The sequence below is a fragment of the Geospiza fortis genome, unplaced genomic scaffold (genome assembly GCF_000277835.1).
Source record: "Geospiza fortis unplaced genomic scaffold, GeoFor_1.0 scaffold346, whole genome shotgun sequence".
NCBI classification, from domain to species: domain Eukaryota; kingdom Metazoa; phylum Chordata; class Aves; order Passeriformes; family Thraupidae; genus Geospiza; species Geospiza fortis.
The window spans coordinates 2574543-2592379 of NW_005054361.1; the positions used below are offsets into that span (position 1 = coordinate 2574543).

The following is a 17837-nucleotide window of genomic DNA, read 5'->3' on the forward strand; positions in this document are numbered from 1 at the left end:
TGGCCTCCCTGGATCTCCCCTCAGCATGCCACAGGCTTGTGCTCCATTGCTGAACCCGTGCTAGGGAAGACAGACAAGCAGCGGCATGCAGGAGTGAGGGGCTGGCACAGGAACCGCTGCACTCAATGGACTGTCACCCTGTGTTGTGGAGATGTCCTTTGCTGGAGGGCTGTGGGCAGCAGAGACAGCACCAGGCTGCATTTTGCCGTGGGCTGGTGAGCCCCAGAACAGGTGCCATACAGCTGTCTGTATTCCTCCTTTGGCTCTTCCCTGAGTACCTTTATAGCCCTTGCCATCCTGTGCTCCAGGCTGCCCCTGATGTCCTGTGGTGGGGTCCAGCAGAGATGAAAGGACTGCTCAGAGTAGATGTGACACAGGGAATGAGGCTGTGCAAATGTAAAAACCCCTAACACATAGCTGTCTGAACTGAGGAACTCACACCGTGCTTCCTACTCTGGCATTGCTCCAACATGGAGTATTTTGCCCGTTTTAATCATGTACCATGAAATCTGTAGGCACTCTAGGACCACATTCACAATTAGAGACAGAGAAGCTGGGTAACAGCTGCATAGCCAGGGAGACAGCAGCTCACATACAGAAACACTCTTCCCAGAAAACTGGACTATGTCTGACTATTTGCTTAGGGGGGGAACCTCAATGCCCAAAGGCAGCCAGTGCTGTCCCCATGCCAGCTTCCAGCTCCATCTGGGCATCCCTACAGCCTCAGGAGGCAGCAACTGCTGAGCACACCACAGCACTGAAAGCTGCTCCCTCACGGGCTCCTGCACGGTCCTGCTAGAGCGCACGCTGTCGGCTGAGGAGGAGGAGGAGGAGGAGGAGGAAGGCACTGAAGCAAAGCCAAGCTGAGAGGTAGGTAATGATCCAAGGCATGGCAATTTGTTTTACCGACCAAGCACTGAGGAAAGCTTTCCCAAATCCTGGCACTTTGCTACAAGGGGGCTGACCAGTGGCAGTATTTTATCTTTAGGACAGCCTGTTGTTTTCTTTCTGACGCTCCTCTGTTGTTTCTTTGGACTCTGGGAAGACTAATTGCTGCTCCTGCAGCTGGCTTTGCACTGTCTTGGAAGAGGCTATGTTGAAGGTTGGTCACTTCTTCTTCTTCTTCCCTGGCTGATTCCTGTATTTTTGCACCCATGGCTCTGGATAGGCTGGTTCATCTGTCAGCTCTGCAGCACCTTCTCACCTTTGGTGATCCAGTCCCTGTAGTGTCTGTGCCAGGATGTGAAACACAAGCATGCTGGGGATGCTTTCAGCTCAGGTTTTCAGCTGTGTGTTCACACTTTGGTAATGGCCAAAGGGCTGATGTTTTCTCTCCTGTGTAGTTCTCTGAAAACACTTCAAGTGAAGCGTAAGACCTGTGTGTTCCTCACAGCTAGCAGAGTTGGCTGCTTTTTATGGCAGGCACGATTTTCTCTCTGCATGTAGCAATTCCCTGCCCTCTGTTGTCACAGCACAGGTAAGCCTCCTCCTTGCAGTGCAATGTGCACTCGGTGGCCACGAAGGAGCCACAGTGGGACGTCAGGGCAGCAGTAGGAAGCAGCTGCCTGCCCAGCTGCTTCGTCCCCAGAGCCTGTGGGCTCACTGCACCGCACAGTGAGTCAGTCACGTTGCTGATGCTGCTGAAAACTTTCTGTTTCCTGGAAGATTGGATGCCCTTGCTTTTTGAATAAGATTGATTTTCAACCAGAGCAGGCAGAGCTCCCTGCTGTGCCCCTTGGAATGCTTCAGGACAGCACAGCCACGCTGAAGCTGGAGCTGTGCTAACTGGAGCTATGGCTGTTTTGCTAGACCAACCTCTCTGAATCCCAAATCCCTTCGAGCTTTCTCCATTATTTTTGAATTGGTTGTGTGATTTTTTTTTCCTCAAAGAGTTTCTTGGAGGATCACCAAACACCCTTGGGATCATCAGGATGGAGGGTGCTGAATGCTATTTCTGATACGGTTGTGTAACACCTGAAGGCCATTTGTGTGATCTTGTTAGCCACCAACACCTTAAGACAGACCACAGCTTAGAATTCTAGACATAAATTTAACCAAAAAACAACTTTGTATTAAAAGCAAGACTGGATGTCAGACTTGCAGATATTTCCAGGGCTGAGTTTTTAACAATCCCAGTGATTTAATGATGCTATTTTGTCACAGGGTTCTAGAGAGTCTGGAGACCAATGTGTAATTTTCCTGAGCAGTCACTTCCTTCTTTTGTGCAAAGAGGTGTGTTTTATACCAACCTAAATGGCAAGAGCATTAATGAAATCACAATGGGAGCACACTCATACTCTTGAATAGCATGCCTTACTGGGATGTACATTAAATGTTAACCTCCCTTGGTTTATGTGGTCAGCTGCTGATTGATGTCTTACCACATTTCAAAGAGCAAAGAAAACCCCAAAATGTTGTGTCTTTTTTTTTTTTTTAAATAATGTGTTCTCACTTTGTTGCCCTGGACTGAGATTGTATTTTATTATGTTACAGAGAAGAACTTCTGTTTTAAATTTGCTTTAGATTTTCCAAGCTGAAATGAGGCACAGCAGGAACAAACAAGAGTTAGTTTGTTCCATTTTCAGACCTGTTTTGCTGATAAAAGTCCTAAATAGTTAAAAAGACAAGCTTACTTTATCCCAGCTTATGGTAACTATCACTGACAAAGTGAGGTACAAAGGTTTCCCAGTGCTGACTGCCCTCAACTGGGGTGCTCACCTCATGCTGGGCCCTTCTTTAAAGAAAGCTGAAGAGTTTTCTTTAAAGAGTTTTCCAAGTTTGGAATCACTCACTTTGCACATATTTGATAGAATAAAGATAAAGCAAGCAGACAGCATTTTGGATTAAGGAAACTTAAACATCCAAACCACTATTTCTTTGTTTGTGTTGAGCATCATTTGAGATTAAATCAAGAGCCTTCTTTTTCTTCTAACAGCACCCAGCACTGTTATTCAACTCTTCACTTTAGGATTTCTCAGATGTCCTTTGCTCTGTCCAAGAAATATGGACACATTATCATTTTTCTTGTCTATGAATTAGGTCTGGTCTTGAGTTACGTCCTGCTCAGAAAGACCTTCAAAAGGTCAATGAAACTTTTGACCTTTTACTCTCCTGCCCACCAACTTACAATGTAGGACATCTTGAATTATTGGTCCTTGGAATTATTTGAGCTTATCAGAAGAGTCAGCAAAAAAAAAAAAACCAAACTGTGTTTTGTAAAAGGAAAAATGAGATTTTATCTATGCAGTGGAAAAGTTCTTCTGCTTTATCCCACTCATTTGAAACTCACACCAGAAAAAAAATAAAACTGCAGTTTGATATCAAAAAGGAAACCTTACCCACACATCTGCATACCGGAAAGTGACTCGTCCTTCTGTCTTTCAACCCAGCTTCTTGCTGGATTTGTTATTTTTTGAACATTTTAGGCTGTATCTATTATCTTCATAGGGCTGTGCATGACCATCCCCAGCCCACAGGAGAGGAGGATGGTGTAGGTGGTGAGGTAGGTGGTGAGAATCTGTTTTACCCTGTCTAGCTTAAGGGATCTTCCTCGCTGCTGTGGTGAGGAGCAGGTAAGAAGGTAAATGCAAAAAGCAAAGTCCTTTCTGTCAGTGCATGGTCAGCCAAAGTCACATTTGCAGCCCCAGGCTGCTGCTGGCAAGCCTTGACATGGCTCCCTGTAAGCAGCAGGGGCTTCATTATTTGCTTGTTCTCTCATGCAGGATCAGGAGAGAGTTTAAACATGGCGAGCACTGATCCCTGCAGGTTTTTTACCTGCACTGCTGCCATCAGCTTAAGACAAGACAGGGGTATCTGATGCAGAGTAGAACAGTCTGCCCTGCTTGCTCATGGTGTGTCTGGACCCTGAGAGCAAGGGCCTTCCCTCTCCCCCACCATGCTCTGGCTCATGAATCCAGCACATCAGAATTTGTGCTTGTTTTCTTGCTTGCAGTGGTGTGGATGGTGGGCATGCCTGGTGTGGGTGGGTCTTTGGTGTGGAAAAGGAGTTCCCATGAGCCTGGTGCCACCCCTCCCTAGAGACCTTTGCCCCTGGATGTCTTGGCCAGAAAGGTTTGAGATTCTCTCCCTGATTTGGCGAAAAGCCCCCACAGGTTGAACACAGCACAAAAGTGAGTAAGTGTCTGCATTCTGCATTGTCAAACTCTTTTAGCCTTATGTTTATCATTGTGACCTGGACCCTTACACTTCCAGCTTTTGCCAAAGACATTCTGATGTTGCCAGGCCCTTTGACTCATCACCTCTTGTAGAGAGGGGCTGAGCGAACCTTGAGGTTTTCAGCACTTGGTATCTTGCACATTTCCTGTGAGAGTTGGCAGAAAAAATGTGTTTCCTGAGATGAAGTAAGCGAAGAAGAATAGCTATGAAAATCAGACCAAAAGAACCTACAAAACTAAGAAAAATAGTAAAGCTGTTCATCAGCTTCCTGTTTACCAGCGACTCAGATAAGGATTTATCAGTGGTGTTGCCAAGCTCTCCTCACACCTCTGCTCATACTGCAGCAGCTTAGGTGTGTGCTACCCCAACAAAGCCTCTTTTTGTGCCCCTGGCCAGGGCAGAGGCCTGACAATGCCACACAGATTTGAGATTGTAGCCACCGTGGTCAAGATGGGAAATGTCAGATGATCACATTTCAGTGCATGAGGCTTTTGTGCTGAGAGAAGCCTGCCAGTGGCAGGGTGCAGGTTTGAATCCAGGGCTCCTGAGTTATCAACCCAGTTTTAAACTACACAGACTTCCCCATTTTAGGAGCATGATTTCATGTGTTTTACCTTTTTCCTTGAAAAATCTGATCATCATCAGGAGTTTCTTCCAGAGCAGGCTCCCGCAGCATAAATGGAGACAGACATGGGCCCTGGTACCCACATGGGGAGTTTCCCGCCCTGAGGCCTCTTGGCCCCTCACAGCCACTGGCCTGGCATGGTCTGAGGCCACTTGAGAGGCAGAAGTGGCACAGCCATTCTGCAACTGGGTGCTACTGGTGCAGGGCCACCCAGCAGTGGTGGTGGTGGCCACCTTTGCTCTGAGCCAGCCTGTCACCATCATATTTTCTGAAAAATCTCCTTGCCCAGGATTTTGCTCCCGGAAAGCTGAGAAGCCCCGGAGAAAAAGGAATACAATATTATCTCATTTGCTTCTCCTTTGTTTTGCTGCTTTGGAATGTGGTTGGAGATTGTTTATCCAACATGTGAATTGTTTTTACTTATTGGCCAGTGATGGCCAAGTTGTGTCGGACTCTGGAGGAGAGAGTCATGAGTTTTTCAGTATTATCTTCTAGACTTCTGTAGGTATCCTTTCTGTATTCTTTAGTATAGTTTAGTTTAGTATTCTTTTACATAACATAGTATCATAAAATAATAAATTAGCCTTCTAAGAACATGGAGTCAGATTCATTCCTTCCTTCCAACAACGGGGGTCTTGGAAAATACGAGACAGTGCTGCCAGTGGCAAAGTGTGGTGGCGAGCTCTGGGCAGCCAGTCAGCACAGAGACCCTTGAGAATCCATCAGTTTATGCCAGAGAAGGAATTATGTGCCAGTCAGTGCAATTACACTTGCTGGGAAGCACTAGAAGGAATTAGCAGGCTGCAGGAAAATAAAAAGAGTAGGGGCTGATACAGATTTGCCAAGAGGCAGCTATGTCCAATCAGCCTCAGTTACAGGCTCATGCCACCTGGCAAAGCAGTGGTATCCCATTCCTCAGTGCTAGCAAGCTTTCTGAGCACCTCAAACAGCCTCTATGTGGGTGCACAAATGCTCAGACAAACTCCTGACTGGTTGCCACTGGACATGAGAGCTGCCCAGAAGGATCCTGCATCCAGGACTGCAGCCTGCCCTTGCACAAACCAGCATTTGCTGCACTTTGCTGCTCTGGCTGAACCTCTGGTGCATGATTTTGCTACTTTTACATATGCCATCATATTGGGAAGGGGTACAAATGTACTGGGGGACAGGATGACTGCTTAAATTGCCCTTGACAGATGGAAAGCCTGGCAGCAATGGGCTGCAGTGCATTAAAGACAAGTGACCACTTCTCCCCATGGGCAGGGTCAGCTGAGGCCACAGACACAGCATGGGGAAGGCAGCACTTCAGGGGAAGGCAGCACTTCTGGGGAGAGCAGCACTTCTGGGGAAAGCATCTGGGTGCTGAAATCCAGCACGAAAGAACTGTGAATCATCAGTGCTACCTGACTGCAGAAGAAAACAGCTACCCCAAACAGACGACTCTTCCAGTCTGCTTTGCCAGTTTGGGGCAAATGCAATGCAAAAAAGACTAAGAAAAATTGGACAGTCACCAATGAAGAACAGAAACTACAATTAACAGTTTAGAAAGCTTCAGATGGAAAAACCATTAATTGTGAGCTGTTAAGACTGAAGGAAAATGTTGTCTTGCAATATTTTAAAATAGTTAGAAGTAATTGTTCCTCCATAGCTAAGGTAAATAACTGGCTCAAATTATACCAGGACAGTTCTGGATGAAGACAGATTTACCAGGAATGAATCTGGAGAAGCACTAGGATGGTTCATCAGGAGAAGCTGGGGGAAAGCAGGAGCTGTAGGAACAGGTGGAACAAGAGCATAGCAAAAGTAACAGTGGGACAGTAGGACACTGCCCCTGCCTTCAAGACAGGGCACAGACTCCACGATCACCCAGTGTCCCATGCAGCCCTGTCTTCTGTGCTTTCTCTGTTCTAATTGATTCTTGCTTGCAGCCTTCTCTGCTCTCCACCCTCAGCCAAAGCCCTGTCAGATGCAAATCCCAGAAGTGCCTGCGCACTGGTGAACCAAAGATTTGGGACAGCAAAGGTTTAAAAACCTAAGTGCTTCATACTGAGGAAAAAAACCCATCAAGTAAAGGACAGATGGAGAAGATTTTTGTTCTCAAAGACTCCATATGCAAGAGATGTGTCTGTTTACTCCTTTGTGTCCCACAATTACCCTGTCGTAACGCCTGGGTGAGAAAATTCCCCTCACTGCTGACACTGCCGTGAATGAGTTACTGTGCTGGGAGTTTTGCAATGCACTGATTTCTGCTAGGGTGAAACCAAACGATTGTGCAAGGCTGCAGCTGTCACAGGCATAATCCTTGTGGCTGTGGTGCTGGCAGCCAAAAGCAGAGAGTGGAGCAGAGTGGGCTGGTCCAGACCTCACCAAACACCTCCAGCTGCTTCTCCTACACAAACTCAGCAACAGTTTTTGGAGGATTCTCTGGCTCACAGCGTTTTTTATTGCACTGAGCATCTGCTGCAGGGGAGAGAGCCAGAACAATGCCCAGTAGGTTTTTCTGGTGCACATTTGCACATGTCTGCATGCACAAGCACTTTGTTACAGTAATACAAATCCACATTTTAGTAGAGGGTGTCAATTTTTTTTTGCTGATCAAGCTGAGAAGAAAGATAAAAATTTCTGCCAGCTCTCAGCAGAACAGACACATCCTAGTTCAACTGGAAAGTTTTTGAAGCTTTGAAGTTTTTGAGAAAGAAGGGTTAGAAGAAGAGGTTATTTATAAAACAAAATGCTATATTTGAAAATGACGCTTTTGAAAATGAAAAATGGCAATGTTCTGTCTGGGTCTTCTCAGAATAAAGTATTGCAATTGTTCTTCATTTTTCTCTTGATTTGAAGGGGGAAAATAATTCCCCCAAACAAGTTGGCACTTTCAGAGATATTTTAGTCAACAAAAATACACTTTTTTCATGTTAAAAAACCCATCACTCAGAATCTTACCTGGTCACAAAGTCTCACTCCCCACCCCCCTTTGTGCATGGGCATACAAATATGTTATTCTCCTCAAGAAAAAGAAGTGAACCATTCTGCCATATGATAGATTTTTACCCCTACACTGACGGTGGTCTGATGAAATGAATTTTCATTAAGGTCATGCTAAGATGATGTGTTGATAGCTGATGCTGATGATAGACCCAAACATTGTAAAAATAACCAAAGCAGGCAAGGATTCCTCAAAACATAACTCCTGTGTGACATTTCTTCTTGTACCTCACAGGTGAGTGCCAGCCCTGGACATCCAGGGCTCAGTGTCCCCCTTGCCCACCCCTGCTGCCCTAAGGAAGAGGTGTGAAAGGGATTCACTGAGGGTGTTGCAATTGGGAAAGGGCAGTTGCTGGTCCATACAGGCAGCAGAGACACTTAGGAGAAGTTTATTGGGACAGAAAGATGGCCAGGTAGAGGAACCTGGGGTGGCACAGTCATCAAAACACTACTTGCCAAGCTGCTCCCACGCTGCAGAGAGCATGCTCACCCTGACCCCTCACTGCCACCTTCTCCTGCAAAACTGAGCTGTCCTCATTGTTCTTCTCACTAACAGTGATGGCTGCTGGTATTTTGCAAGGCATTTCAGCTGAACAACCCAGCATCTCTGAACATCCTATAAACTCCTGTTGCAGTTAATCCTGTTTGTTTTCCTCCGCTGAACTAAATAATCTCTTCCCTCTTCCAATATGAGACAGCAAGGCTTCTGAGAAGTAAATTGAGAGTGAATCTGAAAGGGAAAGGCCTCCTTTTGACTAAGAAACTTATTTTATTTTGCTGTTGAGCAAAGGCAGAGGAAAGTGATCTTCTTGGATAACAGCACCTGACTTGGCTGCTTACCACAGCTCTGAGACAGGTGGAAGCTGAGCATCACTTTGAGGTAAACACAGCCTCCACTTTCTGCATGCTATGACAGCAAGCAGATCCAGGAAATACTTAGCCTTTTCTTGGGAAATCCCCTACCAGGCAGGCTCTCCCACTCTGCTTTTTTTTGCCATATTTTCCTAGTGGCTGCTACAAGAAAGGTGCCTCCCATCCACCTTGGCGAACAACAAAAGCGATACCAGGGTTTGTAGCCTGCACTCCCGAGGCCAAAGCAAGCTCTTGCTGGTGGTGTCTTCTGTGGCAACTACAGTTTCTTTTCTATGTTCAAACTCCATTCATCTAGACCATCTGCAGGAAGAAGGAGAAGTTCTTACAAGAGCAGGCGTAGGGGTTTTGCAGCAGCTCAGCTGACCATTACCCCCAGGCTGAGGAACTGCAGGGATGGCAGGATAAGGAAACCCTCTGGGACTGATGCCAGAGGCTGAGCTGGTGTGCATGGAGTGTCTCCACTGCAGTGAACGTTTCTGGCTGTAGGAGCTGGAGATGTGGCCATGCTGTTTGTCTCACAGCAAGATTCCTTTTGCTTGCAGCATTTGTCACAGTCTTTCCATGTAACACAGGGCTGCAGTGAAGCGTCACTTCCCTGACCCTGGGGCTCTGAGTAGTTTGGAGGAGTGGAAGTCTGCATTACTCCAATGTGCTGGTCACTTTTGGGCTGACAGTGTCTTCAGCTATATGAAGGGTTGCATGGGAGTTTTTCTCACACTGAAGCGCTCTTCTGACAGAAGATAAAACAGCAGAAACTGCAGCTTTGAGTGCAAATAAAGGAATGGCTGTGGTGGCAGCTGAAAGGGAAGTGTGAGCGCTGTGGTACACAGACTCTGGAGACTCCCCAGCCCTGCCATCTGTCTGGGGCTGTGGTGGCTGCTGCAGGCTGACCCTGTCAGCCACTGCCGAAACATAAGCAGACAAAACAGAAAGCTCCTCATACAGCAATATTATTGCTATATTTTTAAACTTGAATGGGGACTGCCTGCACCAGCCTTTTTACAAAGTGGTGATGCCATATAGTTCCTCCTTCTGGTACTCACAGTACTGAGGGGTGCATGGACCCAAAATGGCCCTAGGCTGGAGCACCAGAGATACCCACAGCCAGTTGTCTCTGTTTTGCTGTAAGGTATTTCTTTCCCACAGGAAATCCCATGGAAAGTATTACTACCACAGGAAATCCATTGGAGAGTATTACTACCCCTGATATTAGGGACCAGCTAAAACTGAGCTGGAGGGACACCTCAGGGCAGCAGTCAGGGCTCCTGGAGGAGGAAGCTCTGGGGTGGATTTTGGCTAGGTTCTTAACAAACAGATTTGAGAACTTGCTCCTAAGCTCCCATCCAGCACCTTGGGAACATCCTGAGGCCCTGGGGGGGCATTGCCTGGTGCCTGCTGTCCTATCCCAGGCTATGAGACCCCTGGGTCATGCATCCCCTTCAGCCATTTAACCAAGGACCATTTTACACCAGCTGACTGTTTCTCCTCCCACAACAAGCCTGGTCCACAGCCCCAGTGCCCCAGCAGCAAACTCACTTGAGCCCAAGGGGGTAAATATTGCTGTCATATGGCTGTACTCTTTTATGGTGAGAAAATCCTTTTTCCCCTGGTCATGTCTCCACTTGTCTGTATGAAGCCAACATATCCTTTCCATGATCTTGCTTTACCACATCGAGTCCTTGCACCTCTTTCTGCCAGGGTTTGGCACTTTAGAGTGCAGATGACCTTTATCTTCTCTGTTCCTAACTTACCACTCTTGCTGGTTTACCACATTTTCTTTGTTATCCTCCTCACATGAACTACAAGGGGCTGTGTGTTGGCTTGGCAGAAAATTCAGGTCTGACTGTGTAGCCCCCGTGTAACTCAGGGCTTGGTGTTTGCTACTCGCAGACTGAAAAAGTGTTGGGAAGGATACAAGTCACTACAGCTTGGCTCATAGCTGATGTGAAGGAAATTGGAAATGTGTACCTCTCCTCCTGTCTCCACCAGCTATCTCCCTCTGAGCTTTTAAGGGAAGTTCAGCACACCTGCATCTTGCAGCACCCCATGGCTGTGAACACGCTGGTGGTTATTTATCTCTACTGCCCTTCAGCCCAGCAGGGCTCTGTCCGCCCATGTCCCTCTTGGATTGCCTGTAGGAGAGCCAGTAGGGCTTAGCATGGAAAGAAGAATAAAATCTGTTTGTGGGTTTTTCCTGTCCCCCAGCATAGGCATCTCCTATTAGTTTACATCATTGTAATTCTCTCCATTTCAGCCAACATCATAATTATATTCTCTTCAGTTCTCAAGCCCGCCCCTGTGGGTTTTACCTCCCATCCACCCTCGCACCTGCCAGTCAGAACCAGTACATTTCCTAAACTCATCTCTACTCCATTCCTTTCACTGCTTTTGACTAATGACATCCTCTTCCTCCTTTCATGAATTCTCTTTCTCTGCTGAGAAAAGCTCAGGTTCTGGCTGTGTGTCAGGAACTCCAGCCACCACAGAAGCAGTTGCAGGCACATAAACCTTCCTGAAAGCCAGGTAGGGCCAGGGACTCACACCTGTATATCACTTCCCAAAGCACAGCAGAGCTACTCTTGGAAATGATGCATCAGACTCCACAATTCTACTGTTTTCTCCAGAACACTGGCACCACCACAATTTTTTCCTCACTCTCCTTATGACTCTCCATGCTGTTATCCATGTGCTTTGGTGTGCCCAAAGAACAGCAGCCAGCCCAGCCACCCTCCAGCCATATCAGTCACCAGGCCTGTTCACTTCTCCTTTTGCTTTTGTTCTCTTGAATTCAAGCCCTTTTCCTCACCTTTTAGGTAATCTTCATCTTCTTGCTTGCTCCAGTTTTCTCCAACTCATGGAGCATTCCCCTACTGCCTCTCCCAGCTTCATGCCTCTCTTTGCCTGACTGTACAGAATTGTGGCTGGTAAAAGTACACAGCTGGGAGATTTCCCAATTAAAAATATGCATTCTGAATGAACTGAAATCTTTTTGCAAGATCATAATTTGTGCAGTAGAAAATGACTCAAGAAAAAATACAAGATATTTTCAATTTTAGAATATGTACTAATGTTTTAAAATGCAGAAATGTTTTATTCCTTTATTGGTTTCATGTCAAATTATTGTTCTATTTTTTATATGTATTAATAACTTATCAACCAAACTATTGCAAAAAAGCATATGATGAAAGAAGAAGCCTCTTTAATTTATTAATGTTTTGTTCCTAAGAAATAATGAAAGCTGACTTTATTGATTTCTAAACAAATATAAATAAACCTAAATAGAATAAAGCTACATTATGTCATACTGTGTGTGTATAACATCAGGACATGCTATTGACATATTATTAATAATATAATTAATATCTATAGAATACAATAAAATAAATCTCTGTTGCAACAATTTTCAAAAATCAGTTCTGAAAAAAATAGAATAAGAGGAGCTGGTCGCTCTTGTGTAATAAGACCAGCTGGTTATTTGGAGGTAGGATGATGCCCTGGTGACTGTTAATATTTTGAATACTTCATGGGACAGGTGTTTTCTGACTGTGCTACCAACTAGTGCCAGGTCCTTCATTACCTATGAAATAATCACAGGTAATGTGATTACTCTTTTTATCCTCCAGCCTATCTTCTCACTTTTCTTTTTATCCTCTTTTTTATCCTCCAGCCTGTTTTTATTCCTTTTTATCCTCCAGCCTGTTTTCTCACTTTCCTTTTTCTTTCCCCCTGCAGTATTTACTTTTTATTCTCTTTGAGACTCTTTCACTACTCACTTATGCAGCAACAATCAGTGACCTGTAAAGGTACTTTGGGCTGGAACTGCAACCAAAGAACATGTGAATAACTGCAGTAAAAACTGTGTTTTGGATCTGCCACATACTCGTTTGGGACCTCTTGAGTGAACCTCTGGTATTCCCTGTGCTCTTAAAAGTCAGGAAAATTGTGCCTGTTGAGATTAATGGATTAAAAGTGTATAATTTGTCTGATTTATAAAGCACCACAATGTACAATTTTAGTGTTCCACTAAACATAAGTAATTTAAAGCAACGGAATAAAATACAAAATATCAAACCTGTCTTTATTTCAATATTTTGTCCTTTTCCATCCTCAAGTAACTAAAATAAACTTGAAAAAACCCAAGCAAAGAAACTCAAATACCCCCACTAAATAAGAACTGATTAAAAAATTATGGCTAAGTGGTATCAGTAGCTATGAGTTCTTCTTTTGCTCAAAATACTGATGAGTTTTTAATGGGGAGGGATTTAAACAGACTGCAGGATACAAGTTGTTACTAAGTGAAGAAAATGAAAAACTAAAATAATGCTAACTAAAACTGGAAATTATATATCAGCTTCTGTAAAAAGCTGCAAATTTATTAGGGTGTCTCCTGTGATGGAGACATGTGAACTTTTAAATTTTTCACTTAAATCAGGTGAGGTTGTGAAGAAGGGGGGCTTAGCAAACATGTTCAAAGGAGTGCTACCCATTACCGTGTTAAAGAAGAGAAGTATTTGATCTTTTTTTCACAGAAGGTGCCTGATACCCCCCTCACTCTTTTCCTGTTTACCACAGATACAAAATCTTCTATTTGCCCCAAGCCTATCCTGTGTCTGGCAGCTGCCCATTCGACAGCCACATATCACAGAATCTCAGCTCTCTGAACAAACGAAGTGAAAGCCAAGTAAACCTCCTGGAAAGCCCTGAGCCCAGGCAGCAGGGCACGAGGAGAAGGGGGCCAGGGTCATCTGAGAGAGGAGAGTCCTCCTGCTATCAGAGGTAAAGTCCATCCATATTCGCTGTGCTATTACTGGGCTGACTGCGGCAACCAGGGGACCTGCAGCAGCCACCTCTCCCTTGATGCCTTCCATGAATTGCTTTTTCAGTTGGACTGTTCTGCTGAGTGATGTGGAGAGGGAGGAAAATGGAAAATGTTGTGGCCTGGTTGGGAGCTGTTGAAGGCATTAATGGTGTAAGGGTGGTCTGAAGTAGAGCATCTCCGGTCTCTGTTCAGCCCAGGGAAAACACTTGAATTTTGCTGGAAGTGGATGCTTTTTAGCTACAAATCTTGATTTATGTATCTCTACATATCCATCTACATGTTTGTAGATCTATATAGCTATAACACAGTATTCATTATTTTTTGACTATTTTTTAGTTTTGGTAGTTGGATCTATGCACTGCTTTTAAGAAGTCCTTAACAGACAATTAAGAAGCGGAAGCCAGTGCTGCATCACTCAGTCACAGTGTATCAGTTTCACACATCAAAAGCATTAGCAGGAAATATTTTCTACCTTTATCTGTTGCTGCATAAATATTTGAATATTTATGCCTTATACAAAGTTAAAATTAATAATGCAGATGTCTTAGCTACAGCTAAGAGCTCAATATAGTAGAGAATTACACTGTCAATGTGTAATTGCAGTTGCAGCATGGCTTTTCTCTCATTATTTGTTATTTCTGAACAAGGAATTCTGTGGGGTTGAATGCTGTACTTGTAACAGTTTTCCCTGCATTGCACTTAACAATTGAAACAGTTCTGGTGCCCCAAGGAAAGCTGAGGCAGGTCAGTGAGGCATGAGCAGCATCCATACCTGGAGCAGAGGATAGACACTGGCACTCCTCTGGGCTGTACATACAGATTGTTCTGTTCCCTCCACAGGTGGCACAGCCAGGCAAGAAGAGGTGAATTGTGATTTCTTCCTGTCAGTACAAAAAGTTTTCACTGTTCTCTCTCTTTTTGTATCTCCAGGCAGGAACCTTTAATTCAGGAGAGCATATAGTCCAATTCTATAGAATTAATCACCTCCATTTATGTTATTGCTCCATCTTAACAGCAATGATTTTTACAAATTATTCTTCCTTCCATCAAATTCTGTGTCTTTGAAGCTCTTTCAAGATGTGGTCAGCCTGTAAGCAGGTGCAACAGAGGTGCAGCACAGCCTAAGCTTCCAAATGTCTTAGCAGCGAAAAACCAAACTCTTTTGAAAGAACCATCACTTCTTAAAATGTGAACACTCAAGTCTGGAAACCCAATCTGCTTTTATAGGGGTCATGAACTGACATCTGAAACAATTAAAAGGTTGGCTGAAGCACTGACTCACTCTTGGAAAGCACGTCAGATTATTTTACTATTTTGAGGCTGCCTTCACTACAATTCTTCAGAAATGAGAGAGAGGAGCCACTCCTGCTAATGTTTTGGTTTTCTCTATACTAGAAAACTGAAGTTGGACAGAACAGGCAGGAGAACTAAGCTGCTGTGTTGTGGCAAAAGGCTCAGCCAAGCTGATCACCAGCTGCCCTGGAGGCTGGTGGCAGCTCAGAGCTTGGCACTGCAAGTGTTGCTGTGCAGTCTTGTGAACTTCTTGTTGCTGCAGAGCTTTTTGCATGCAATCCTGCACCCACCCATGGAAAAGTAGCTTGCATGTCTCTGCACTCTGTGCCAGTACCTAGCCCTGATAAGCTCTGCTAAAAAAAGGGTTATGCTGCTTGGTGACAGCTTCATCAGGCAAATCACTTTTATCAGGGTCTTTATGCTACAGGCAAAAAGCTTCCCCACCCCAGGGAGCACAAGAAAATTGAGATCCTTAGGTCAGATAGAGGATTTGTATTTTTTTTATCACTATGACTATTCAGAGATCTGAATTTTTCCCTGTCATTTTCCCTGTCCCTGTAATCGTGAGGGGCTGATCCACTGGCACTAAAGCAGTTTTAGGAAAAACAGAGAGCATCCCAGAGCTCACACTTACACATGTGTAGGAGCAATCAGCAGGCTGCAGAGCAGCCCTTTGGGTGGCACAGCTGTTCTCATCCAGCCAGTGAGACCAAAACTGCATTTTGTAGTCCCCCTCTGCCTGAAGGCTGACCCACAGGCTCAACACAGCCCACACAGAAGCAGAAGCCACCGTGGGAGTGCTGTGCCAGGACAGCCAGACATTTCTAATCTTTTCTCTTTCCTGCACAGGTATCTGAAATGAATCCCACCAGCCAATTTGTTGGCACAACAGAATATGACTATGGGTACGATGAAAACACTGCTCCGTGTAACGAAGGAAACAACTTTCGCAGGTTTAAATCCCTCTTTCTGCCAATTCTTTACTGCCTTGTGTTTGTCTTTTGCCTCCTGGGGAACTCCTTGGTCCTCTGGGTTCTCCTGACCAGGAAAAGGCTGACAACAATGACTGACATCTGCCTGCCGAACCTTGCAGCCTCTGATCTCCTCTTCGTTTTGCCCCTCCCTTTCCAAGCCCACTACGCTTCAGACCAGTGGGTTTTTGGCAATGCCATGTGTAAGATAATGGCTGGCATTTACTACACAGGTTTTTATAGCAGTATTTTCTTTATAACCCTCATGAGCGTAGACAGGTACATAGCAATTGTCCATGCTGTCTATGCCATGAAGATAAGGACAGCCACTTGTGGCATAATTATCAGCTTGATCCTGTGGCTGGTGGCTGGCTTGGCTTCTGTACCCAACATCATGTTCAGCCAGGAGCTGGAGGTCGAGCAGGCATTGCAGTGTGTCCCCATGTACCCCCCAGGGGACAATACCTGGAAGGTTGCTTCTCAGTTTGCAGCCAATATCCTGGGCCTCTTGATTCCCTTTAGCATCCTCGTTTGCTGCTACACTCAGATACTAAAAAACCTGCAAAAATGCAAAAACCGAAACAAGGTCAAGGCGATCAAGATGATCTTCATCATCGTCATCGTCTTCTTCCTTTTCTGGACTCCTTTCAACATCGCGCTGTTCCTGGACTCTCTGCAGAGCCTGCACGTGATCAATGACTGCAAGGCGAGCTCCCAGATAGCTCTGGCCCTGCAGCTGACAGAAACCATCTCCTTCATCCACTGCTGCCTGAACCCCATCATCTACGCCTTCGCTGGCGTCACCTTCAAGGCCCATCTCAAAGGACTCCTTCAGTCCTGTGGCCGTGTCCTCTCCAGCCCTGCTGGAGGTGCCGGGGCTGGACACTCGTTTTCGGCACCCACCCAGCTCTCTGGCTGGTCTGACAGCGCAGGGGTCCTGTGAGCACACCTGAGCCACCTTCTGCTGGGGCGAGGGGCTGGCCAAAGGTCTGCTGTGGTCCTGGAGGTCATGCCATGTGTGCAGCATCCCCTGGGAGGTGCAGTATGCTGTGCCTCCTGTTGGGATACGCTGTGACCGGCCACACAAGAACTTGTGACATCAATTTCCCAAGAGAACCAGTGCATTTATGAAATGGTGACCATACATTGCCACAGAATAATTTTTAATTAAGTTTTAGAGATCCTTTAATACACTTCAGCAAGCAGGCTGCTTCCTCTATTATATATTTTCTCCTCTGACAAAAGCGCCGCTTCTGCCTCACCCCCAAGTATGCTGCACCTTGTGGACGCTGAATCCCTGGGACAAGTGAGTGACACCCCTCTGGAAAGTGGGAAGTGGACAGGCATGGGATTGCCTCATATGGCAAAGAGGGAATCACCTCAGACACTGTCACAGTTTCCCCATTCCCTCAGATCCCAGAGGAAAAACCCCCTCAGCTCAGCACCCTGCTTGTTGTGGGATGGGCCCAGGGGCACAGCCCTGGAATCCTTGGAACTGCTGTCACCCAGAGCAGCCTTTGGTAGTGATGCCTCCAAAACTAACAAAGCAATGGCTCCAGGTGTCTCCTATACTGGTCACTCGTGGAGGCTCCTACACTTGACAACATTGTCCTCAGAGCAGGTGGGGGCTCTGCATCCCCTCTGGAGCTGTAGGAACTCCAATTCTGTGCCTCCAACACTTGTTGCTAAATGTAACCATCAAAAAATGATCTGTAGCTAAGCAGGCTCCTTCTCTTTTCCCAAATGTCTTCATTTTCTGCCATTTAAAAAATGCTTTATTTGAATAAACATTAGCTACACCTTTTTTGTCTTGGTTCTTGATAGTCTGCCTGACTCACAAGCCTTGGTTAGGACAAGGAAACTGAATTTGCATATTTTTGAGTGGGTATCACATAAATGCATCTGATGGGATTGAGAGGCACCCTGAAGCTCTTCAGCAAAACAAGTCTTATCTCCACTTTTCTGCTAAGGAAGCTTTTTTCTCCAAATCCCAGTAAAAATTCACAGGGAAAACATATCATTTATATTGAGGTAGTATTACTGCAAACACATTTTTAAAAGTTAATCAAGAGAACACCTGAAATCAGGGAAAACC

At 45.4% G+C, this 17837-nt stretch overlaps 1 protein-coding gene across 1 annotated transcript; it reads left to right on the plus strand.

Annotated features, from left to right (window-relative positions):
* The first annotated feature begins 687 nt into the window (after nucleotides 1-687).
* Nucleotides 688-17510, plus strand: LOC102037216 (C-C chemokine receptor type 8-like). Its single transcript, XM_005423975.2, has 3 exons — nucleotides 688-870; nucleotides 13232-13435; nucleotides 15621-17510. The coding sequence occupies exon 3, from the start codon at nucleotides 15630-15632 to the stop codon at nucleotides 16683-16685; it is 1056 nt and encodes a 351-aa protein (XP_005424032.1). The 5' UTR covers nucleotides 688-870; nucleotides 13232-13435; nucleotides 15621-15629; the 3' UTR covers nucleotides 16686-17510.
* Nucleotides 17511-17837: the final 327 nt, after the last annotated feature.